General features: G+C 47.1%; 1 protein-coding gene across 1 annotated transcript in view; it reads right to left on the reverse strand.

Annotated features, from left to right (window-relative positions):
* Nucleotides 1–23,114, reverse strand: part of LOC140476502 (fibulin-7-like) — a 64,359-nt gene that overhangs the window by 31,729 nt on the left and 9,516 nt on the right. Inside the window, exon 2 of the mRNA XM_072569237.1 lies at nt 486–642. Coding sequence (XP_072425338.1) covers nt 486–642 — 157 coding nt within the window. The remainder of the gene's footprint in view (nt 1–485; nt 643–23,114) is intronic.

Below are 23,114 nucleotides of genomic sequence, written 5' to 3' on the forward strand. Positions count from 1 at the left end.
TTGTCTGAGCGTGCCTGTCAGTTTATGGGTGGAGAAGTCTGACTGTCAGTTCCAAGACACTTTTTTTTCATATAAGGTAGTGTGGCTAGTGAGTTAGACTGCAGCATGTCCTCATTTCATTGTTTGTCTGTTAGGTATCTGTGGGTGAGGTTGCAGGGATATCCGTTCATGGTGAAGACTCTGTAGAGGTCTCCATCAACAAGCACATTGACCGAGACCCAATAAATTCCAGAAGACGCAGTACAGCAGCACTTTATAGGAGGTGCCAAAGCATTGAAGATGTCACCTGGTCTGGGGACGAAACGTCTGTGAATCAACCTCCTAGCTCACCAAACCTACTAAAACTGGCTACAAATCTTTACACGAGCTTTGATAGGTGTTATTAGGCAGGATATTTTGGGTTACAAAACAAAGGTCAGTAATGCGTTAGTGTACAGATCAGCCATAATCTGCTTAAATGGCAGAGCAGGCTTGCTGTAACCTACCATTGTACTTGGAGGTCTGCTTGTTCACTGTGTTTTGCAGGAGGCTGAGCTTCCTCTTCATCATGCGAATTCCTTGTGTGTACTGGGCTTCCTGAGTTGACAGCAGTTTCTGCATCTGGCGAATGGCACTTAATACCTGTTGCTTACTGGGACAACCCTGCAAAGGGAGAACACGGTAAAGTATAACATATCATTTCTGACACATCCCTTTACATTAAAAAGAAATGACCCTCTCAAAGGGATATGCTTGGTGAAAGGCATGATGGATTCCCAAGCATGTATCCGAGGAGGAACTAAACTATTCAGTGTCTGCCAATATTGAACGCTGGCTTAAAAGGAACCGCCAAGAGGCACTTATTGTTAATAAATTGGTCATTTAAATCAGATGTCCATCAATTTTGTGTCAACTGCTAACAGTTTGATTGCTAACGGTGTTATTGCTGAATCTGAAGCTCAAGGTTCAAGATCCATTCTGAAACAGGAATACAAAATCCAGGCTGAAATCCAATGTGGCCGTGAGGGTTCCTGCACAGTTGGTGGTGCCACCTTTCAGCCGTGATATTAAATGGAGGCCCCACATCCATCCACTGTTTGGATCTAAACAAGCCAAAGGTACTCGTTCTAAACATCAGGGAGTCTATAGCTTTTTGACCGACTTTATACCTCAACAAATCAAACATGACTATCTGCTTGCCTTGGCCATTGAGTTGAGTTTTGTTGATACTGTGAACTTTAACAAATTCATGTTTCGGTAACTAAATGGGCTGAAGGGCCTTTTTCTGTGCTGTACCTCTCTGTGCCTCTGAACTCAGGAAAGGATGTGGCTCAACGTAGAATGCAACTCTTTCTACTCCATTCGCTCAAATCTCGACATCTTCCTTACCCATCTTCTACTGTGCCAACAGAACACTTTCAATTCCTGCAGTAAATCATGTGGTTTCCAATTGAATGAATGTCAATTTTGGCCAAATTCAGGATACTTTGGTGATGTCTCTCTCTGGTTCACTAGCTTGACATTATCCTGGTGAGACTATACACGCAACACAATCATCTTCCGATGAGTAGACCCAATCACGTGCTCAGATTAAGTTTTGCAGTCTAGATGCCCAGACCTCCACCCAAAACTCAAAGTAATGTTGAATTCTAATCGACGTGTCCTTTGACCCACCATATGCATTGCCAACAGAATGCATTGTTAAATCAATATATAAATATATATAAATATATCTATATATAGTACATGATACAATGCTGTTTTATACAATATAATATACATGCATACATATAGACACCACCAACCAACTTTGCCTTATACCTGTTTAATTAAAGGCTTGATAATTACGCTTTTCAAAGAACTTAAAAGAAACTGTTTTGATGCAAAACCTTAATTTGTGTGGAATTAGTTCTGTAGATTATCCAGGTGGACCGGGACCTGATTGGGATTAAAATTGACAGAAAACCCCAGATATTTGGCCTTAATCTGAAACCGCTGTGAATTTGTTTTTGTACTCAGTGACCACACTTTTGTGGGTTTCACAAGTTCACAGTCACAGGCTTTCAATAAATTGAGTAAAGCTCAAGCCCGTCAGTCTATCTACCTCCATTCCAAAAGAAACTGCCTCTCATAAGTGATCCCAGCCTAACCAGAAACCGATCCCTCATTCATCTGAAGGATAGCATCTCTAATTCAATTCCCTCAGCCCTGCACTTGAACATCCACTTGATATGCAAAATTCCAAAATTGTGTGATAATGACTGTTCAATCTCTCCTTGAATCAACAAAAGGCAGACACCCATAGAAAAGGTCAGGCATTAAGTGCGGCGGTCCTGCAGTGTGAGTATCCCTATCTTTAGTACAGGACATCAAGGCTCAAGTCCCATTTGGTCCAGAGTAGTACAATAAAGGTTGATTAGATTATATTGTCACCGATTATATGTACTGCCTTGAATCAAACTAATACCAGAGAATAGGAAGGTGTTGTGAATCTTGGAGCCTTGAACAGGAAAAAAACCCTTGGAGAAGCACACGCTGGAGGACTGTCACACTGACTGAAGTTACACAGGCTCTGGAGGGCTTTGGTGATGACGAAAGTTACACAGACTCTGAAGGGATCTCAGACTGACTGAAGTTGCACAGACTCTGGAAGGTTGTCACGCTGGCTGAAGTTATACAGACTCAGGAGGGCTGTGGTGCTGGCTGAAGTTACACAGAGTCTGGAAATCTGTCGGGCAGACTGAAGTTACACAAACTCTGGAGTGCTGTCACGCTGACTGAAGTTGCACAGACTCTGAAGGGGTGACACAGACTCTGGAGAACTGTCACACTGACTGCAGTTACACAGAGTCTGGAGGGCTGTCGCACTGACTGTAGTTATACAGACTCTGAACGACTGTCAAACTGACTGAAGTTACAAAGACTCTGGCTCTCACAGTGACTGAATTTACACAGACCCTGGTGGTATGTTGGGCTGACTGACGTTACACAGACTCTGGAAGGCTATCACACCCTCTGACGTTACACAGACTCTGAAGGGCTGTCACACAGACTGAAGTTACACAGATTCTGGAGGGCTGTCGCACTGACTGAAGTTACACACTCTCTGGAGGGCTTTGATGATGACTAAAGTTACACAGACTCTGAAAGGATCTCAGACTGACTGAAGTTACACAGACTCGAGAGGGTTGTCAGACTGACTGAAGTTGCACAGAATCGGAAGGGCATTCACACTGATTGAAGTTACACAGATTCTGAAGGGCATTCACACTGACTGAAGTTACACAGACTCTGAAGGGCTGTCACACTGACTGAAGTTACACAGATTCTCGAGGCCTGTCGCACTGACTGAAGTTACAAAGACGCTAAAGGGCTGTCGCTCTGACTGTTGTTACACAGACTCTGGAGGACTGTCGCACTGACTGTAGTTACAGAGGCTCGGATGGGCTCTCACACTGAATGACATTATACAGACTCTGGAGGACCGTCACACTGACTGAAGTTACACAGACTCAGGAGGGCAGTCACACTGACTGAAGTTGCAAAGACTCTGGAGGTCTGTTGTCGCACTGACTGAAGTTACACAGACTCTGGAGGGCTGTCGCATTGACTGAAGTTACACAGGCTCTGATGGGCTCTCACACTGAATGACATTACACAGACTCTGGAGGGCTGTCCCACTGACTAAAGTTACACAGAAACTGGAAGGCTGTCACACTGATTGAAATGACACAGACACTGGAGGACTGTTCCACTGACTGAAGTTACACAGACTCTGGAGATCTGTCACGCTGACTGAAGTTAAACTGACTCTGAAGGACACTCACACTGACTGAAGTTTCACAGAGTCTGAAGGGCTGTCATACTGACTGAAGTTACACAGGCACTGGTGGACTGTCACACTGACTGAAGTTACCCAGACTCTTGAGGGCTGTCGCACTGACTGAAGTTAACCAGACTCTGAAGGGCTGTCGCACGGACTGAAGTTACACAGACTCTGAAGGGCTGTCACACTGACTGAAGTTAACCAGACTCTGAAGGGCTGTCACACTGACTGAAGTTACACAGACTCTGAAGGGCTGTCACACTGACTGAAGTTACACAGACTCTGGAGGGCTGTTGCACCCTTTGAAGTTACACAGACTCTGAAGGGCAGTCACACAGACTGACGTTACACAGACTCTGAAGGGCTGTCGCACTGACTGAAGTTACACAGACTCTGAAGGGCTGTCACACTGACTGAAGTTACACAGACTCTGGAGGGCTGTTGCACCCTTTGAAGTTACACAGACTCTGAAGGGCAGTCACACAGACTGACGTTACACAGACTCTGAAGGGCTGAAGCATTGACTGAAATTACTCTGACTCTGGAGGCCTGTTGCACTCACTGAAGTTACACAGGCACTGTCGGGCTGTCGCACTGACTGAAGGTACACAGGCACTAGAGGGCTTTGATGATGACTAAAGTTACACAGACTCTGAAAGGATCTCAGACTGACTGAAGTTACACTGGCTCTGGAGGGCTGTCGCACTGACTTAAGTTAGATAGACTCTGGAGGACTGTCACAATGACTGAAGTTACACAGATCCTGAAGGCCTGTTGCACTGACTAAAGTTACACAGACTCTGAAGGGCTCTCACACTGAATGACGTTACACAGAGTCTGGAGGACTGTCACACTGACTGAAGTTACACAGACACTGAATGGCTCACACACTGACTGAAGTTACACAGACTCTGAAGGGCTGTCACACTAACTGAAGTTACACAGAGTCTGGAGGGCTGTTGCACTGACTAAGTTACACAGAATCTGGAGGGCTGTCGTGCTGACTGAAGTTACACAGACTCTGAAGGGCTGTCACACTGACTGAAGTTACACAGATTCTGGAGGGCTGAAGCATTGACTAAAGTTACACAGACTCTGAAGGGCTGTCGCACTGACTGAAGTTACACAGACTCTGAAAGGATCTCAGACTGACTGAAGTTACACAGACTCAAGAGGGTTGTCACACTGACTGAAGTTGCACAGAATCGGAAGGGCATTCACACTGACTGAGGTTACACAGATTCTGAAGGGCTGTCGCACTGACCTAAGTTACACAGACTCTGGAGGACTGTTACAATGACTGAAGCTATACAGAGTCTGGAGGGCTTTGATGATGACTAAAGTTACACAGACTCTGAAAGGATCTCAGACTGACCAAAGTTACACTGGCTCTGGAGGGCTGTCAAACTGACTCAGGTTACACAGATTCTGTAGTGCTGTCACACTGACTGAAGTTTCACAGACTCTGAAGTGCTGTCACACTGACTGAAGGTACATAGACTCTGAAGGGCTGTCACACTGACTGAAGTTTCACAGACTCTGAAGTGCTGTCACACTGACTGAAGGTACATAGACTCTGAAGGGCTGTACAACTGACTGAAGTTACTCAGACTCTAAAGGGCTGTGGTGCTGACTGGCAATACACAGACTCTGGAGGGCTGTCACACTGACTGAAGTTACACAGAATCTGAAGGGTTCTCACACCGACCGAAGTTACACAGGCTCTGGAGGGCTATCACACTGACTAAAGTTACACAGACTCTGAAGGGGTTTCACACTGACTGGAGTTACACAGACTCTGGAGGGATGCCACGCTGACTGAAGTTATATAGACTGAAGTTATCTGATCGACTGTCAAACTGACTGAAGTTACACAGACACTGAATGGCTCACACACTGACTGAAGTTACACAGACCCTGGAGAGCTGTTGGGCTGACTGAAGTTACTCAGACTCTGGAGGGCAGTCACACTGAGTGAAGTTGCAAAAACTCTAGAGGTCTGTTGTGCTGTCTAAAGTTACACAGACTCTGAAGGGCTCTCACACTGACTGAAGCTACACAGGATTTGGAGGGCTGTCACACTGATTGAAGTTACTCAGATACTGGAAGGCTGTCACACTGACTGAAGTGACACAGACTCTGGAGGACTGTCACACTGACTGAAGTTACACAGACTCTGGAGATCCGTCGCACTGACTGTAGTTACACAGACTCTAGAGGACTGTCACACTGACTGAAGTTACACAGACTCTGGAGGACCATCACACTGACTGTCGTTACACAGACTCTAGAGGACTGTCGCACTGACTGAAGTTACACAGAGTCTGGAGGGTTATTGCACTGACTGAGGTTACACAGACTCTGAAGGGGTCTCACACTGACTGAAGTTACACAGACTCTGGAGGGATGCCATGCTGACTGAAGTTATACAGACTCTGAACGACTTTCAAACTGACTGAAGTTACACAGACTCTGGGGGGCTGTCACACTGACTGAAGTTACACAGACTCTGAAGAGCTGTCACACTGACTGAAGTTACACAGACACTTAATGAATCACACACTGACTGAAGTGACACAGACTCTGGAGGGCTGTCACACTGACTGAAGTGACACAGACTCTGGAGGACTGTCACACTGACTGAAGTGACACAGACTCTGGAGGGATGCCACGCTGACTGAAGTTCTACAGACTCTGAACGACTGTCAAACTGACTGAAGTTACACAGACTCTGAAGGGCTCTCACAGTGACTGAAGTTACTCAGACTCTGGAGGGCAGTCACACTGAGTGAAGTTGCAAAAACTCTGGAGGTCTGTCGTGCTGTCTAAAGTTACACAGACTCTGAAGGGCTCTCACACTGACTGAAGCTACACAGGCTTTGGAGGGCTGTCACACTGACTGAGGTTACTCAGACTCTGGAGGCCTGTTGCACTCACTGAAGTTACACAGGCACTATCGGGCTCTCGCACTGACTGAAGTGACACAGACTCCTGAGGGCTGTTACACTGACTGAAGTTACACAGACCCTGAAGAACTGTCGCACTGACTGAAGTTACACAGACTCTGGAGGGCTGAAGCATTGACTGAAGTTACACAGACACTGAAGGGTTCTCACACTGACTGAAGTTATACAAACTCTGGAAGGCTGTCACACTGACTGAAGTTACACAGACTCTGAAGGGTTCTCACACTGACCGATGTTACACAGGCTCTGGAGGGCTGTGGTGCTGACTGAAGTTACACAGACTCTGGAGGGCTGTCACACTAACTAAAGTTGCACAGAATCTGAAGGGCATTCACACTGACTGACGTTACACAGACTCTGGAGGGCTGTCACATTGACTGAAGTTACACAGACTCTGGAGGGTTGTCGTGCTGACTGAAGTTACACAGACTCTGGAGGGCTAACACACTGACTGAAGTTAAACAGACTCTGGAGGGCTGTTGCACGCACTGAAGTTACGCAGGCACTGTCAGGCTGTCGTACTGACTGAAGTTACAATGACACTGTCAGGCTGTCGCATTGACTGAAGTTACACTGACACTGTCAGGCTGTCGCATTGACTGAAGTTACACAGACTCTGGAGAACCGTTGCACTGACTGAAGTTACACAGAGTCTGGAATGCGTTTGCACCCTCTGAAGTTACACAGACTCTGGAGGGCTGTCACACCCTCTCAAGTTACACAGACTGTGGATGGCTTTCGCATCCTCTGAAGTTACACAGACTCTGACGGGCAGTCACATCCACTGAAGTTACACAGACTCTGGAGGGCTGTTGCACACACTGAAGTAACACAGGCACTGTTGGGCTATCGCACTGACTGAAGTTACACTGACACTGGAGGGCTGTCACACTGACTGAAGTTACACAAACTCTGGAGGGCTTTGATGGTGACTAAAGTTACACAGACTCTGAAGGGTTCTCACACTGACCGACGTTACACTGGCCCTGGAGTGCTGTCATACTGACTTAAGTTAGACAGACTCTGAAGGCCTGTTGCACTGACTGAAGTTACACAGACACTGAATGGCTCACACACTGACTGAAGTTACACAGACTCTGGAGGGCTGTTGCACTGACTGAAGTTACACAGAATCTGGAAGGCTGTCACACTAACTGAAGTGACACAGACTCTGGATAACTGTGGCACTGACTATAGTTACACAGACTCTGGAGGACTGTTGCACTGACTGAAGTTACAGAGACTCTGGAGGGCTGTCGCACTGACTGAAGTTACACAGACTCTGGAGGACCGTTGCACTGACTGAAGTTACACAGAGTCTGGAGGTCTGTCACACTGACTGACGTAACACAGACTCTGGAGGGCTGTCACACTGATTGAAGTTGCACAGACTCTGGAAGGCTCTCACACTGACTGAAATTACACAGAGATAAAAACAATGACTGCAGATGCTGAAAACCAAATACTGGATTAGTGGTGCTGGAAGAGCACAGCAGTTCAGGCAGCATCCAACAAGCAGTGAAATCGACTTTTCGGGCAAAAGCCCTTCATCAGGAATAAAGGCAGTGAGCCTGAAGCGTGGAGAGATAAACTAGAGGAGGGTGGGGGTGGGGAGAGAGTAGCATAGAGTACAATGGGTGAGTGGGGGAGGAGATGAAGGTGATTGTTCAAGGAGGAGAGGGTGGAGTGGATAGGTGGAAAAGGAGATAGGCAGGTCGGACAAGTCCGGACAAGTCAAGGAGACAGTGCTGAGCTGGAAGTTTGAAACTAGGATGAGGTGGGGGAAGGGGAAATGAAGAAGCTGTTGAAGTCCACATTGATGCCCTGGGGTTGAAGTGTTCCAAGGCGGAAGATGAGGCGCTCTTCCTCCAGGCGTCTGGTGGTGAGGGAGTGGCGGTGAAGGAGGCCCAGGATCTCCATGTCCTCGGCAGAGTGGGAGGGGGTGTTGAAATGTTGGGCCACGGGGCGGTTTGGTTGATTGGTGCAGGTGTCTCGGAGATGTTCCCTAAAGCGCTCTGCTAGGAGGCGCCCAGTCTCCCCAGTGTAGAGGAGACCACATCGGGAGCAACGGATACAATAAATGATATTAGTGGATGTGCAGGTAAAACTTAGATGGATGTGGAAGGCTCCTTTAGGGCCTTGGATAGAGGTGAGGGAGGAGGTGTGGGCACAGGTTTTACAGTTCCTGCGGTGGCAGCGGAAAGTGCCAGAATGGGAGGGTGGGTCGTAGGGGGATGTGGACCTGACCAGGTAGTCACGGAGGGAATGGTCTTTGCGGAAGGCGGAAAGGGGTGGGGAGGGAAATATATCCCTGGTGGTGGGGTCTTTTTGGAGGTGGTGGAAATGTCGGCGGATGATTTGGTTCATGCGAAGGTTTGTAGGGTGGAAAGTGAGCACCAGGGGCGTTCTGTCCTTGTTACGATTGGAGGGGTGGGGTCTGAGGGCGGAGGTGCGGGATGTGGACGAGATGCGTTGGAGGGCATCTTTAACCACGTGGGAAGGGAAATTGCAGTCTCTAAAGAAGGAGGCCATCTGGTGTGTTCTGTGGTGGAACTGGTCCTCCTGGGAGCAGATACGACGGAGGCGGAGAAATTGGGAATATGGGATGGCATTTTTGCAAGAGATAGGGTGGGAAGAGGTGTAATCCAGGTAGCTATGGGAGTCGGTGGGTTTGTAAAAAATGTCAGTGTCAAGTCAGTCATCATGAATGGAGATGGAGAGGTCCAGGAAGGGGAGCGAGGTGTCAGAGATGGTCCAGGTAAATTTAAGGTCAGGGTGGAATGTGTTGGTGAAGTTGATGAATTGCTCAACCTCCTCGCGGGAGTACGAGGTGGCGCCAATGCAGTCATCAATGTAGCGGAGGAATAGGTGGGGAGTGGTGCCGGTGTAATTACGGAAGATCAACTGTTCTACATAGCCAACAAAGAGACAGGCATAGCTGGGGCCCATACGTGTACCCATGGCTACCCCTTTGGTCTGGAGGAAGTGGGAGGATTCAAAGGAGAAATTGTTAAGGGCGAGGTCCAGTTTGGCCAAACGAATGAGAGTGTCAGTGGAAGGGTACTGTTGGGGACATCTGGAGAGGAAAAAACGGAGGGCTTGGAGGCCCTGGTCATGACGGGTGGAGGTGTAGAGGGATTGGATATCCATGGTGAAGATGAGGCGTTGGGGGCCAGGGAAACGGAAGTCTTGGAGGAGGTGGAGGGCGTGGGTGGTGTCTCAAACGTATGTGGGGAGTAGGGGGAATAGGACAGTGTCGAGGTAGGTAGAGATGAGTTCAGTGGGGCAGGAGCATGCTGAGACAATGGGTCGGCCAGGGTGGTCAGGCTTGTGGATCTTGGGAAGGAGGTAGAACCGGGCAGTGCGGGGTTCCCGGACTATGAGGTTGGAAGCTGTGGGTGGGAGATCTCCTGAGGTGATGAGGTTCTGTATGGTCTGGGAGATGATGGTTTGGTGATGGGGGGTGGGGTCATGGTCAAGGGAGCAGTTGGAAGAAGTGTCCTCGAGTTGGCTTTTGGCTTCAGCGGTGTAGAGGTCAGTGCACCAGACTACCACTGCGCCCCCTTTATCTGCTGGCTTAATGGTGAGGTTAGGATTAGAGCAGAGGGATTGGAGGGCTGCGCGTTGTGAGGGTGAGAGGTTGGAATGGGGGAGGGGGGTCGACAGGTTGAGGTGGTTAATGTCCCGGCAGCAGTTGGAAATGAAGAGGTCGAGGGCAGGTAATAGGCCAGCGCGGGGTGTCCAGGTGGATGCAGTGTGTTGGAGGTGGGCGAAGGGGTCCTCGGAAGGTGGGCGGGAGTCCTGATTGTGAAAGTAAGCTCGGAGGCGGAGGCGACGGAAGAATTGTTCGATGTCACGGCGTGTATTAAATTCATTGATGCGTGGACGGAGGGGGATGAAGGTGAGTCCTTTGCTGAGGACTGATCGTTCGTCCTCAGTGAGGGGGAGGTCTTGGGGAATGGTGAAAACTCGGCAGGGCTGGGAGCTGGGATCTGGTGTGGGTGTGGAGCTGGGAGTGGGGTCGGAGCCAGTACCTGGAGTGGGTGTGATGGTGGGGGGAATAGGGGTGGAGGCATGAGCTGGGGTAATGTTCCACTCGGGGTTCTGGGGGGTGGGGATAGTGACAGTGGGGTCTGTGGGGGGCGTGTCAGCAGAATGCAGGTGAGTGGCGCTGGTGGGGGCGGAAGTGGTGGTGGTCATGGCAGTAGGGGTGGCAGAAGTCACTGAGCGTGTGGCATCAGCGATGATGTGAGGGCCGGAAGTGGCTGTGGGAGTGGCCATGATGGGGGCGGAAGTGACATCATCACTCAGCGTGGGGGTGGCAGCTGCGTCAGCTGCATGGCTAATGGCGTTTCCGAGGCCAGGGGAATCTTCCAGTACTGTCGCACTGACCACAGTTACACAGACTCTGGAGAGCTGTCGCACTGACTGAAGTTACACAGACTCTGGAGAGCTGTCAGGCGACTGAAGTTACACAGACTCTAAAGGGCTGTCGCACTGACTGAAGTTACACAGACTCTGGAGAGCTGTCAGGCGACTGAAGTTACACAGACTCTAAAGGGCTGTCGCACTGACTGAAGTTACACAGACTTTGAAGGGCTCTCACACTGACTAAAGTTACACAGACTCTGGATGGCTGTCACATTGACTGAAGTTACAGAGACTCTGGATGGCTGTCACACTGACTGAAGCTACACAGACTCTGAAGGGCTCTCACACAGACTGAAGTGACACAGACTCTCGGGGGCTGTCACACTGACTGAAGTTACACAGACTCTGAAGGGCTGTGGTGCTGACTGATATTACACAGATTCTGGAGGGCTGTCACACTGACTGAAGTTACACAGACTCTTGAGGACTGTCGGATTAGACTGACGTTGCACAGATTCTGGAGGGCTGTCACACTGACTAAAGTTACTCAGACTCTGCAGGGCTATCGTGCTGACTGAAGTTACACAGACTCTGGAGGGCTGTCACACTGACTGAAGTTAGACAGACTGTGGAGGGCTGGAGCACTGACTGAAGTTACACAGACTCTGGAGGGCTGTCACACTGACTGAAGTTACATCGTCTCTGGAGAGCTGTCACACTGACTGAAGTTAGACAGACTGTGGAGGGCTGGAGCACTGACTGAAGTTACACAGACTCTGGAGGGCTGTCACACTGACTGAAGTTACATCGTCTCTGGAGAGCTGTCGCACTGACTGAAGTTACACAGACTCTGGAGGACTGTCACACTGACTGAAGTTACACAGACTCTGGAGGGCTGTCGCACTGACTGAAGTTACACAGACTCTGGAGGACTGTTGCACTGACTGAGGTTACACAAACTCTGAAGGGCTGTCGCACTGACTGAAGTTACACAGACTCTGGAGAGCTGTCGCACTGACTGAAGTTACACAGACTCTGGAGGACTGTCGCACTGACTGAAGTTACACAGACTCTGGAGGGCTGTCGCACTGACTGAAGTTACACAGACTCTGGAGGACTGTCGCACTGACTGAAGTTACACAGACTCTGGAGGGCAGTCGCACTGACTGAAGTTACACAGACTCTGGAGGACTGTCGCACTGACTAAAGTTACACAATCTCTGGAGGGCAGTCGCACTGACTGAAGTTACATCAACTCTGGAGGGCTGTCGCACTGACTGAAGTTACATCAACTCTGGAGAGCTGTCGCACTGACTGAAGTTACATCAACTCTGGAGGGCAGTCGCACTGACTGAAGTTACATCAACTCTGGAGAGCAGTAGCACTGACTGAAGTTACATCAACTCTGGAGAGCAGTAGCACTGACTGAAGTTACACAAACTCTGGAGAGCAGTAGCACTGACTGAACTACACAGATTCTGTAGGGCTGTTGCACTGACTGAAGTTACACAGATTCTGAAGGGCTGTTGCACTGACTGAAGTTACACAGACTCTGAAGGGCTGTCGCACTGACTGAAGTTACACAGACTCTGGAGAGCTGTCGCACTGACTGAAGTTACATCAACTCTGGAGGGCTGTCGCACTGACTGAAGTTACACAGATTCTGTAGGGCTGTTGCACTGACTGAGGTTACACAAACTCTGGAGGGCTGTCGCACTGACTGAACCTACACAAATTCTGTAGGGCTGTTGCACTGACTGAAGTTACACAGACTCTGAAGGGCTGTCACACTGACTGAAGTTACACAGACTCTGAAGGGCTGTCACACTGACTGGAGTGACACAGACCCTGGGCGGCTGTTGGGCTGACTGAAGTTACAGAGTTTGGGACGTGCAAAGCCATGCAGCATGTCGGCACAAATGTGAGAGTTCAAACTTTGAGGCATTACAATTCGGACTTCTTGCGCATCATGACTTCCTCTGGCTACACTTTGGTTCCTTTCCCTGTAGTATGGAAACTGGTCCTTCGACCCAACAAGTCCACACCAACCTTCCGAAGAGTAACCCAACCAGACCCATTCCCCTACCCTGACGAACGCACCTAACTCTTTGGGCAATTTAGCACGGCCAATTCACCTGAACTGCACATGTTTTGGATTGTGGGAGGAAACTGGAGCACCCGGTGGAAAGCCACGCAGACACGAGCATAATGTGCAAACTCCACACAGACAGTTGACCGAGGCGGGAATCGAACCCTGGTGCTGTGAGGCAGCAGTGCTAATCATTGAGCCACCGTGCATTTGTCTGCACAGGTCCTTGACTCCTTGACTGTCACTGCCTCCTCACCTCCCTCTCCTTTCAATCACTCCTTGAAACTTATTCCTGCCCTCATATCACTTCTTGCAAACTGGTGTCAAATTACATCTGGTATTGCTCCGCGTTGTGATGTAGGGCATTTTACTACAAAAAAAGATGTCAGGTAATTCAAGTTTTTGCTATTAAAACATAAAGTAGTAGCAGGAGTAGGCCATTCAACCCTTCAAGGCTGCTCCACCATTCAATAAATCATGGCTGACGCTCTGTCCCAATGCCATATTTTCGGTTCCCCTTTGTGCCTTTAATGCCTGGAAATGTATCTCTCTCCTGAATATATTCAGTGCTCTAGTCTTCAAAGCCTTCTGTGGTAGAGAATTCTACAGGTTCGTTCCCCTTTGAGTGAAGGTATCTTGACTCATCTCAACCCCTACATAGCCAAGTCAGCAGATGCAGGACTAGCTGGAAATAGCCCCTAAGTTCGGGAGACAATAAAACTATCAACATTGTTAATTCTGACCACCATTTAGAACTCCTATTGAAAAAGGGCCATGGGAAATTCAACAGAATAGAACCTTTCTTGGCTGTGCAGGTGAAAATTCAACACTGTCTGTGTGAGATTGTGTAGTAAAGTAGCTATTTGGCGTAGGCATACCAGAAACCAGCTGCGGAATGTGAATTGTATGGTCAGACACAGGAAAAGAAAGGAACTCTAAAAGAAACCAAAGCAAAAGCTTTGTCTTGCTTTGAAGGAATCCACATGGTTCCACCTCAAAAATCTGACTTTTTTGTGAGTTGTCAAATCATCCACATTTGTATGAAAGATGGGGAATGTTAGCTGTGGTCATATTCTTAGCTGAGAGTCAATACGAAATAAACCAAACTTGACCGCAGGATCAACTCTGAATAAACCAAACTCTCCACATTATTAAATACTGTACTGACAAAAGCAGGTCAGAGGCTGGGAAATTTATAGCACATATCTCAACTCCTGATTCCGCAGAGTCTACAAGGCACAAGTCAGGGGTGAGTGTGATGGAATATGCTCCACTTTCCTGGAGGGATGCAGTTCCAACAATACTCAAGAAGAATGCATCAGCTACAACAAAGCAAGCCAAAGGTCAATGAGGTCAAAGTGCACCCCAACCATCACTTCAATACCATCTTTCACTATCGGCACATTATCTACCAGTTACAACACGCAACACATCTTCATCATGATCTTCCAAATATAACACCACGACCATCAAGAAGGGCAAAGGCAGCAAATGTGTGGAAACTGTAAATTCTCCTCTTGTTCAGACACCATTTGGCACTATATTACCATTCCTGCATTGCAGTCAGCTCAAACTCCTAGAACTCTCTTCCTAAGAGCATTCTGCATGGATCTGCTTCTCACTGACTGCAATGGTTTAAGAAGGTAATTCATCGTATTGCTCAAGGGCCATTAATGGTGGTCAATAAATCCTGCTTTGTCAGGAGCACTCACATTCCACAAGATAATCAAAAAAAAGCTCAAGGCATAGTTCAGTGATCTTTCTGTGTGGATAACATTACCTTAGTGAGAAAAATTTGAACTATACTTCTTGTAGTTTGTTGTCTGAGGGATATTATGAGTTGGCCTTGTAGCTACCTGGGTAGCATGGTGGCTCAGTGGTTAGCACTGCTGCCTCCCAGCACCAGGGACCCAGATTCAGTTCTCACCTTGGGCGATTATCCGTGTGGAGTTTGCACATTCTCCCTGTGTCTGCGTGGGTTTCCTCATGGGTGCTCTGGTTTCCTCCCACAGTCAAAGGCTGTGCAGCTCAGGTAAATTGGCTATGCTAAATTGCCCACAGTGTTCAGTGCATTAGTCAGAGGGAAATGGGTCTGGGTGAGTTCCTCTTTGGAGGGGTCGGTGTGGACTTGTTGGGCTGTTTCCACACTGCAGGGAATCTAATCTGAAGCAATCAATGGTTCCCTTTTAAAATATAATTTGCAAGATTTGAACTCCAATTCCATTGAATGGAATGACAGGCTTGAGCTGCTGTATAATCCATGTTTCTGACAAGATGGATTGTGTGCTGAATTGTATAGCATTTCAGTTAGAGCATCAAGCAATCTTCCTATAATGAGGCAAAATGGCAGTGGCAGTGACAGGGATGGCTGGAAATTCACTCAAATTGAATGCCTTTGCTACAACATTGATTCTAAACTGTGGGCAAACACAGAAATTAAACAGATTACTGACCCCATTGATGGTATGGGACCCTCATGGAGCTCCAGCACAGAGTTGAGTTTTTTTAAAGTGAATGTCCACAATTATCTGTAGTGATTGTAATGAGGTCAGCCAGATGGACCTTATGGAATATGAGTTCCCCAATTGGAGCTGTTAACCTGGTCCAATCAGTGAGCCCTAGCTGATAGATATAAACAGGACTGTCAAAGGTAGTGAGAGCAGGCTCTGAGGAAGTTGGATCTGTTTTAAGGACTTTCCACACGTAAATAAAGGACTTGGTGATGGATACCGGCCTGTGTGGAGTTATTTCAGTGGTGATGAGTAAAAATCACACTCCTGAAGAAATTCACTCATAACAGTGGTCTTTGAGTTGGGGTAGACATTTCTGGCATCATGCCATTACTCGGGAAACTTGACCCCTTTGATCCTGCGATCGGAGATTGGGCCCAGTATGTGGAAAGTTTGCATTATTTTCTCCAGGCAAATGACATTGGCGCAGATGAAAAGCAATGAATAATTCTCCTGCCAGCTTGTGGAGCTGCAGCTTTTTCAGTTATTAGGAGCCTGACGTCTCCCCAGGCACCAGATATTAAAATCTTTCAAGAGCTAACGGATTTAGTTAAGGAATATTATGACCCCAAGCCTCCTCTAGTTCTGACATGCTATTGTTTTACTCAGCAATTTGCGAACCAGGGGAATCTATATTGGGATTTTTGATGAGTTTAAGACAACTGGCAGAGGCATGTGACTTTTATTTAACCTTCAGTGAGATGCTGAGAGACTGTTTGGTATGTGGGATTAATGTTGTAACCATGTAAAATGTCTATTAGCTGAAGCCCAAATGGACTTCAACAGGCGCTACAACTGGCTTTATCATGTGGAAAATGTGGCAATTGGAGCATATGAGCATTTTAATGGAAGTGGACACCCTCGCCAGTCCAACTGAGCTTGAAGAACTATCATTTGTGTGAAAGCAAATGCATAGCCTCAATCAGGCCATATCCTGAACAGAGGGACTCTCGGTCAGCCCACAGGGAAACCCTAAAACAAAACCAAGCCTCAGCCAAACAGTTAAAATTTTCTTCAGGATCTGGGCAGAGGATTGATACTCAAAGCGACAAGGGATCTGGCCTTCACGCAGCTGGAAACAGGGCATGCATACTCATAGTAATGGTTAGATAAGGATTCCCAGAAGTATGCTATAACTCATACCCAGAAGGGCTTATACAATATCTGAGTTTGCCATTTGGGGTATTGCACACCTATGCAATTTTTCAGCAGATGATGGAGATCATTTTTCAAGGTGTATTCTAGGTTGGCATTTATCCAGATGATGTGCTAATAACAGGGAAGACCAATAAGGAGTATTTAGAGAACTTGGACATAATCCGTAAATGTTTCTTTCTTAGATGGGAGAAGTATGTGTTCCAGGCAACCCCATGTGACCTATTTGGGCTACAGACTTAACAAGACCGGGATACACCCCTTGGAAGATAAAGTGACAGTGTTCATAGGTGCTCCGGCTCCCTTGGATGTGCAGGAGCTTAGCTGTTTCCTTGGGCTAGTGAATTATTGCAGAAAGTTCATACATAACCTAGCCTTCACATCAACTCTTAAAAATCAGTCAGCCTTGGAAATGGTCGCGTATACAAGCCGTAGCTTACAGGGAAGTGAAGAAATAGCGATCGTCCTCTAAGGTGTTGGTACACTATGATCGCAAGTGAGATGTGGCATTGACATATGATAAGGCATCAGGGTAGTAATAGCTCATAGGTGGCCCAATGGAGAGGAATGCCCAATAACGTATACACCCAGGACTTTGGCTAATGCAGAGTGTCTATAGACCAAATAGAGGAAGAAGGTTTGGTGGTCAAGTTTGGAATCACAAACACCTTTGTGGATGTAAATTGGTAATAATAATGGACCATAAACCCTTGCTAGGTCTGCTTAAAGAAGACAAGGCAGTGCTGCCCATAGCCTGAGGCCAAATTCAGCAATGGGCTCTAATACAAAGTGCATAGACGTACAAGTTTCAATATCGTCTGGAAGGCCAAAGAGTAAATGTGGCTGCATTGAGCTGCTTCCCGCTGGCAGATACATCACTGGTGGTACTGACACTGGAAGAGTCTGTAATGGTTTTAAATTTTCTGGACACACTTCCAGTCACAGCTGACAATGTCAGACTTTGGGCGCACAAATATTCAGTTCTAACAAAACTGGAACATTTGGGTGGTGCTGGGGGGAGTCCAAAGGGTTGTCATAACCAGAACTGAAATCCTTTTGGACCCGGAGAGACCAGATCACTGCAGAGGATGGCATATTATTATGGGAGCAAGAGTGATCATGCCATGCAAAGATCGTCACCCGATATTGGCTGAGCTCCATTAGGTTTATCTAGGGGTTTCCAAAATGACGATGTTGGTAAGACATTACATCAGGTGGCCAGCTTGGATAACAACATAGCTGAATTGGTGAGGCAGTGCCCAGAGTGCCAGCACGGACAAAAATTATTGCCAGCAGCTCCCCCACATTTGTGAAAATGACTGGGTAAACACTGGACTCAGTTACACATCGATGATGAAGGCACTTTCATGGGTTCAATGTTCTTAGTCATTGTGGGCACCCACTCAAAATGGCCGGATGACATTAGAAAAGCTGCACACATCTTTTGCAATACATGGACTTCCAGAAGTGGTGGTCACAGGTAACAGGTATTTACCAGCAGGGAATTTGAGAATTTCCTAAAAGTTGAATGGTATTGGTCAGTAAGGACAGCTCCATACTATCCATCATCCAATGGTCTAGCAGAAAAAAAGCAGTGCAAACGTTTGAAGGCAGGCTTAAAGAAACAGCCTACAACTTCACTAGGTACCAAGTTGTCCTGCTTCCTACTTGATTATAGGACCAACCCTCATGCAACTACAGGGATAGCTCCAGCAGAGTTGCTAATGAGTGATCCTGCACCAGGTTAAATCTGATCTTCCTGAACCTGGGGCAGAGAGTGAAATAGCATCAGAAACATCAAAGCTGGAAACAAAACTTGCTAAGTGAGCGATATGGTTTAATTTAGGGGACAAAATTTAAGTGTAGGAACCACAGGAAAGGCCCTGCATGGGTAAGAGGCATGGTCGATGTGAGATCAGGTCCTGTTACGTATGAAGTTCGGGTAGGTGCGATGGCCCTGAACAAGCACATGAATCATATGGAACTCACAAATTGTGCGAGAGCAAAACATGCTTGGCTCCTCGACAGCCTTTCCGACTGTTCCAGACCCCGTGGATTCTCTCTCGCTGTCATGTGTTGAAGACACCTCAGAATCTGAGCTGGACACGGTGAAAGTTGCTGCCTTGACACTACTGCTGCCTGAAGAGGAGAATGGATTCCTTCCCAAATGCTCTGGGCACAACAGGAGAACTACTGTGTATAACACTCCGCCCGTATCAGATGCAGAGGTTCAGGAATCTGAGCTGGTGTTAAAACACCCCAGGAGGAGCTACAAAATAAAGTCCCGGCCTAGGTCCTCAGACTCAGACAGGGAGGGATGTAGTGATTGCAATGAGGTCAGCCAGGTGAACTTCATAGAATTTGAGTTCCCTGATTGGGGCTGTTAGTCTGGTCCAACAGGGAGCCCGGGCTGACAGATAAAAACAGGAGTGATCAGGGAGAGGTGGACTCCGCAGGGAGTGGAGAGCATTATTTCCCCCTCCAACTCTATTTCGAGTTAATCCCTGCCCTCCCCTTCACTGTTTGATCACACAGCATTGCCCTTTGATGTGAAGGGGCTTGTCACAGGCCACTCGGGTGTTTCCTTTCTTCCTGGTGGTGGAAATTGAATAAAGATTCATGCACCTTGTGTCTCTCACTGTGTCTCACACCTGCACACACACACAACATGGGTGCTGGGGAAAAATAAGCACTACCGCAGTTAGGCGGGAGTGTGTGGGGGGGGGGGGGGGGGAGGTAAAAAGGGAAAAAGAAAGAAAAAAGAAAAAAAAAGGAGTGCCAGACATCCTGTTCACTCTGCAAGCTGGCTCTGAGGGAGATGTATGAGCATCAAGAACTCCCCATATGTAAATAAAGGGTGAATTAGTGATGGGCTATCGGCCTCTGTGAAGTTATTTCAGTTTCTATCAGAATCATTCAGAACGGTCCATATTTAGCACCTTTTACACCATGTTTGCACTCAATAAAGCACATCAATGTTGTCACTGCTGTGCTCAAGAAAATGTAATCATAAATTTGCGCACAGCAAAACTCTCTTAAACAGCAGTGTGAAAATAGTCTAATAATTTGTTTTAGTAACAGCAAAGTTCTGAAGCAAATCCTTAACAGAAGTCACATCGGACCTGAAACATTAATTTTGTTTCTTTTTCCATAGATGCTGCCAGATCTGATGAATTTTGTGTTCTTAATTTGTTCTAGTGATTTTAGTGGAAGGATAAGTATTGACCAAAACACCAGAAATAACTCCCCAGCTCTTTCAAAGAAACAATATTGCGAGTTCTCTAACCTCCACATCGGATGGATGGAGGCTTTAACACATGATTCCAAAGACAGAACCTCAAGACAGCGCAGCACTCCCTCAGTACTGTGCCAGGAGCATCAGTCTAGTTCCCACAAACTTCTTACTCAAGGAATGCTGGGCAATTATTGTTCCATCCAACACCCAAGCAAACTGGAATCACAAAGAGTTATGTCCATATTTTAAAAACAACCCATTGACATTATACAGCTGTACAGACATGGCACCACAGACATATTAGTAAATGTTGCCAGGAACAATTATCTAATAACCCAACTCAAGTCTTCATCATCTCCTTCATTTATGGCAATTTCAGCAGATGACATGACCATCACCCTAACCATTTGGAGAGATGTAAAGGACATTTCTCAAGTAACCTGAACTCACTGCAGGATGGTCCAAGAAAGAAGAAAGATTCACAGGAGCTTCCAAATGACTATTTGCACTGAGAGGTCTCCTTAAGAAAGGCAGAAAAAACACAGAAATGGAATGCTTAGAAGAAAGGCTATGCGAACAGCCCTTGCGTTGGCTGACTGAAAGAAAGCACATAATTAGAAATATTGAACACTAGTCTCCCTAATGCTTTCTCATTGAAGAATTAGCAGACAAGTTGATGGTCATAGTCATTCCTTGATTGTAATAAATGAGAATGAATTGTTTGATTTCCTATACAAAATAGCACAGTGGTTGCAAAGCCAAATATTTACACTGAAAGCTTAGAAAGGGTCCACTGGGGTTTTCTCAGTTCCCTTGAAGTACCCACCCCATGAAGAATGAACTGTCACACAATACATGCTGACTATATCAGACTAATACATGAGAAAATCCCAGAATCTGTTTGAGATTTTACAGAAAACAAAGCATTCCATGTATATAGCACCATCCATTGCCACAGGATATTGCAAAGATTTTTATTTCAATCAACAAAATGCTTTAGAAGTATCATCATGGTTGCAATTCAGTAATCATGCCTGACAATTTGCATACATCAAACTCTCACAAGCAGCATTATGATAATAATTAGGCCACCTTTGTTAGTGATATTGAGGGATAAATATTGGTCAGGTCATCAGGGAGAACTGCTCTTATTTCAATTGTCCAATAGTTTAATAGTCCAATAGTCCTCTGAAAGAGGCTGGTGAGGTGATGGTCATTATTCTGCAGAATAAAGGGAGTGCGTGGGAAAGAGGAGAAAGGAAGGACTAGTGGAATAGATGAGAAAGGTAGCCAGGGTAAAAGGCAAAGAGAGTGTCATAGTCATAGAGTCATAGAGATGTCCAGCACAGAAACAGACACTTCAGTCCTACTCATCCATGCTGACCAGATATGGAACTGCAAAACCTGTGCCCACACCTCCTCCCTCACCTCTATCCAAGGCCATAAAGGAGCCTTCCACATCCATCAAAGTTTTACCTGCACATCCACTAATATCATTTATTGTATCCGTTGCTCCCGATGCGGTCTCCTCTACATTGGGGAGACTGGGCGCCTCCTAGCAGAGCGCTTTAGGGAACATCTCCGAGACACCCGCACCAATCAACCACACCGCCCTGTGGCCCAACATTTCAACTCCCCCTTCCACTCTGCCGAGGAAATGGAGGTCCTGGGCCTCCTTCACCGCCGCTCCTTCACCACCAGACGCCTGGAGGAAGAACGCCTCATCTTCCACCTCGGAACACTTCAACCCCAGGGCATCAATGTGGACTTCAACAGCTTCCTCATTTCCCCTTCCCCCACCACATCCTAGTTTCAAACTTCCAGCTCAGTAACTGTCTCATTGACTTGTCCGGACTTGTCCGACCTGCCTATCTCCTTTTCCACCTATCCACTCCACCCTCTCCTCCTTGACCTATCACCTTCATCTCCTCCCCCACTCACCCATTGTACTCTATGCTACTTTCTCCCCACCCCCACCCTCCTCTAGCTTATCTCTCCACGCTTCAGGCTCACTGCCTTTATTCCTGATGAAGGGCTTTTGCCCGAAACGTCAATTTCACTGCTGGTTGGATGCTGCCTGAACTGCTGTGCTCTTCCAGCACCACTAATCCAGTATTTGGTTTCCAGCATTTGCAGTTATTGTTTTTACCAACCCAATCTAGTCCCATTTGCCAGAACTTGGCCCATATCCCTCTAAACCCTTTGGAGTGCTAATTGTATAGAAAGGAGGCATCAATGAGGTAAATGGAGGACAGAGTTCATGGTCTAAAGTTGTTGAATTCAACAGATGAATCCAGAAAACTATAAAATGTTTAACTAGAAAGCAAAGTGCTGTTCTGCCAGCTTGCATTGGATTCCTCTGGAACACGGCAGCAGACTGCGGGCAGAGATACTCGCAGAAGAGAAAGACAGCGTGTCAAAATGGCAATGAGCAGAAAATTGGGGTCATGCTAGCAGACATATTCTGCAAAGCAGTCACTCATTCTGCCTTTGGTCTCATCAAGATAGAGGAGACTGCACTGTGAGCAGCGGATTCAGTGGACTAGAGTGAAAGAAGTAAATCACAGGTTCACCTGAAAGATTTGTTTTGGGGTTTGGACAGTGACTAAAAGGGAAAGTGTGGTATCTTCTGTGATTGCATGGGAAGGTGGCATGCCAGGGAGGGTAAACAGGTGATGGGCAGAATAGAGGAATGGACCAGGGTACCACGGAGTCAACAATCCATGTGAAATACAATCGGGTGAGGGAAGGGTGTGCTTCCTGGGGATAACTTACTTAATATGACGGAAATGATGAAGTCAAGACATTCAGTGTCAAGAAATTGGTGAGGTGGAAAGTGAGGATAAGGGGAAGTCTCTCATTGTTCTGGTAGTAGGAAGGGAAAGGGATGAGATCAGAAGGGTGGGAAATATCTTGGATATAGCTGAGGGGCTATTAACCATGGGGGGAGCTGCAGGTATGTCAGAATCATCCTTGTGAATGG

Source organism: Chiloscyllium punctatum, chromosome 4 (assembly GCF_047496795.1).
Source record: "Chiloscyllium punctatum isolate Juve2018m chromosome 4, sChiPun1.3, whole genome shotgun sequence".
NCBI lineage: Eukaryota > Metazoa > Chordata > Chondrichthyes > Orectolobiformes > Hemiscylliidae > Chiloscyllium > Chiloscyllium punctatum.